General features: G+C 35.0%; 1 protein-coding gene across 3 annotated transcripts in view; it reads right to left on the bottom strand.

Annotated features, from left to right (window-relative positions):
* LOC106879078 (E3 ubiquitin-protein ligase PDZRN3-B) overlaps window positions 1–2281 on the bottom strand; it is a 768027-nt gene that overhangs the window by 61656 nt on the left and 704090 nt on the right. For all 3 annotated transcript variants that reach the window (XM_052968369.1, XM_052968370.1, XM_052968371.1), the window contains exon 6: window positions 378–473. In XM_052968369.1, coding sequence (XP_052824329.1) covers window positions 378–473 — 96 coding nt within the window. The remainder of the gene's footprint in view (window positions 1–377; window positions 474–2281) is intronic.

Raw genomic sequence — 2281 nt, 5'->3', positions numbered from 1 at the left:
GCGAGATCATTGCCAGTGCCGCTGGACTGGCTCCCGTGCAGGTGGCACATAAAAGACACCATTTTGAGCATGGCCGTTGCCAGTACCGCCAGACTGGCCTTCGTGCCGGTGGCACGTAAAAGCACCCACTACACTCTCGGAGTGGTCGGCGTTAGGAAGGGCATCCATCTGTAGAAACTCTGCCAAATCAGATTGGAGCCTGGTGTAGCCATCTGGTTCACCAGTCCTCAGTCAAATCGTCCAACCCATGCTAGCATGGAAAGCAGACGTTAAACGATGATGATGATGATGATGATGATAATACAAGAGGTGAATAAAAGAATACTGCATCTAAAGTAGAAGGTATAAGATATAAGTATGTTAAGGGGCCAGCTTACCTCACCAATAAATATATCAGTCATGTCATCGTCCAAGGATCCATAACAAAGAGTTAGGCCCAACTTTTCATTATTATCTCGATGAAGGATTACTTCCTGTAAAAAAAAACAGAAGAAACAGTCAAATGAGCTACTCATTAATAATAAAACAGTAACAATAAATATAACAGCAATGTCAACAGTAAAATGCATATGAAAATATAAGTGCCAACACAATATTGATGTGTGACTGCAGGAAGGTTTTATAAAAAGAAAATCAACAGATGCATACACATACACACTAATATGCACACACGCACATGTTTGTATATATATATAAATATGTATATACACAAACACACAATACCAGTTATATTAATTTGCTATAGCAATAATCAAGAAATTGCAAAGCTGACTCAGTGGTTCAGTTAAAAAACAAATTTTCCCAATCCCAGTCAGTTATACTGGTAGAATTTAATAATGTAAATATATTACAAACAGTTGTTATAGTATGCTAGAGTAGTTATGGTATACTAGTAATGATAGTACAGTTATGGTATGTATAGTATTAACAATAGTATAATAATAGAGACAATAACCAAGCAAATATATTACTTTCAAATTTTAGCACAAAGCCACTAAGTTTTGTGGAATTTGAACTTAGAACATAAAGGTGGACGAAATGCCACTCAGCATTTTGCCCAGTGCAGTAACGATTCTGCCAGCTCACTGCCTTATAACCAAGCAAATATATTGCAACTGAATTCTGATGTAGAACAAACAGACAATATTTCCAATGGAAGAAGAGTATATAATTAACCAAATGAATCCAACTTTGAGACTGGTACATTTTCTTTTTTTTTTGGTTCTTGGATAGAAAAGGGTCAAACTTGGTGGGATTTGAGTTCAGAATGTAGCAAGACAAAACTAAATCCTATAATTCCACCAGATGTTTTTGATACTGATTACTGATACCCATTTCTGATACTCATTACTCTCATTAACATTAATAAATGATTTCTATCGTAGACACAAGAAGAGCTGTGTGTTACAGAAATTCACTTTCCAACCAGTTATTTCAAGCAAGTTGAGCAACCATGCAGAGTTTCATACACTGCAATGTTATGTGTGGGTGTATGTCTTGCTGCAAATAACATGCTTCTAGAAGTTATTAGAAATAAGATATTAGAAAATATAACATGTATATATTAATTAATGTTTCCGATTTGATACTGGTAACAGCTGGTGGAGATTGTAGTAACACAGGTTTTTGTATTCTGATTGATTATTGATTATGACAGTAAGATTCTTCAGTTAACATGAAACCCTCAAGTTATTAGAGAGAGAAGCTGCTAAGACATTTATGTTTTTTTCTAAGGCCACCATGAGAGTAAATAGACCATTGTAAACATGCATATCAAAAATCTAATTGCAAGATTTCATTTACTGAGAATTTATAATGTTCTGACATTTTTAAAAAGAACTAAAGAAATGAAAACCAACAAGAATTAAAGTAACAGAGAGCTGTTCTTCCATCTGATTTTATTTTATTGTTTGATAGGTTACAGGTGTAAGAATAGCACCCATGACAATAAATAGAAAAAAGAACATTATTCTTGAGTTGCTCCAGTCAGAAATAACACACAAATACATCATGTTATCATCACAAAGGAGATTTGGTCTGAATTTTTGCAAAAGAATAGACTCCACGTAAGGCATCCAAAGTGGTATCATTGGTTAAACTGAACATTGGATTATGCTTATACCACCCAAGACTAGGCAGAGTCCAATGGATTTCTACATCATTTCTGTCTAGCCATTTTCACTCGCAACAACAGCACAAGGATATAGCAGAAGACACTTGCCTCAGACATTGTACACTGACATCAAATCTGGAATCACACAACTGCAAATTAATTTCTAAA

Source organism: Octopus bimaculoides, chromosome 5 (assembly GCF_001194135.2).
Source record: "Octopus bimaculoides isolate UCB-OBI-ISO-001 chromosome 5, ASM119413v2, whole genome shotgun sequence".
Lineage (NCBI taxonomy): Eukaryota > Metazoa > Mollusca > Cephalopoda > Octopoda > Octopodidae > Octopus > Octopus bimaculoides.
Note: the sequence above shows the minus strand (reverse complement) of the source record. Positions and strands in the feature narration are given on the sequence as shown.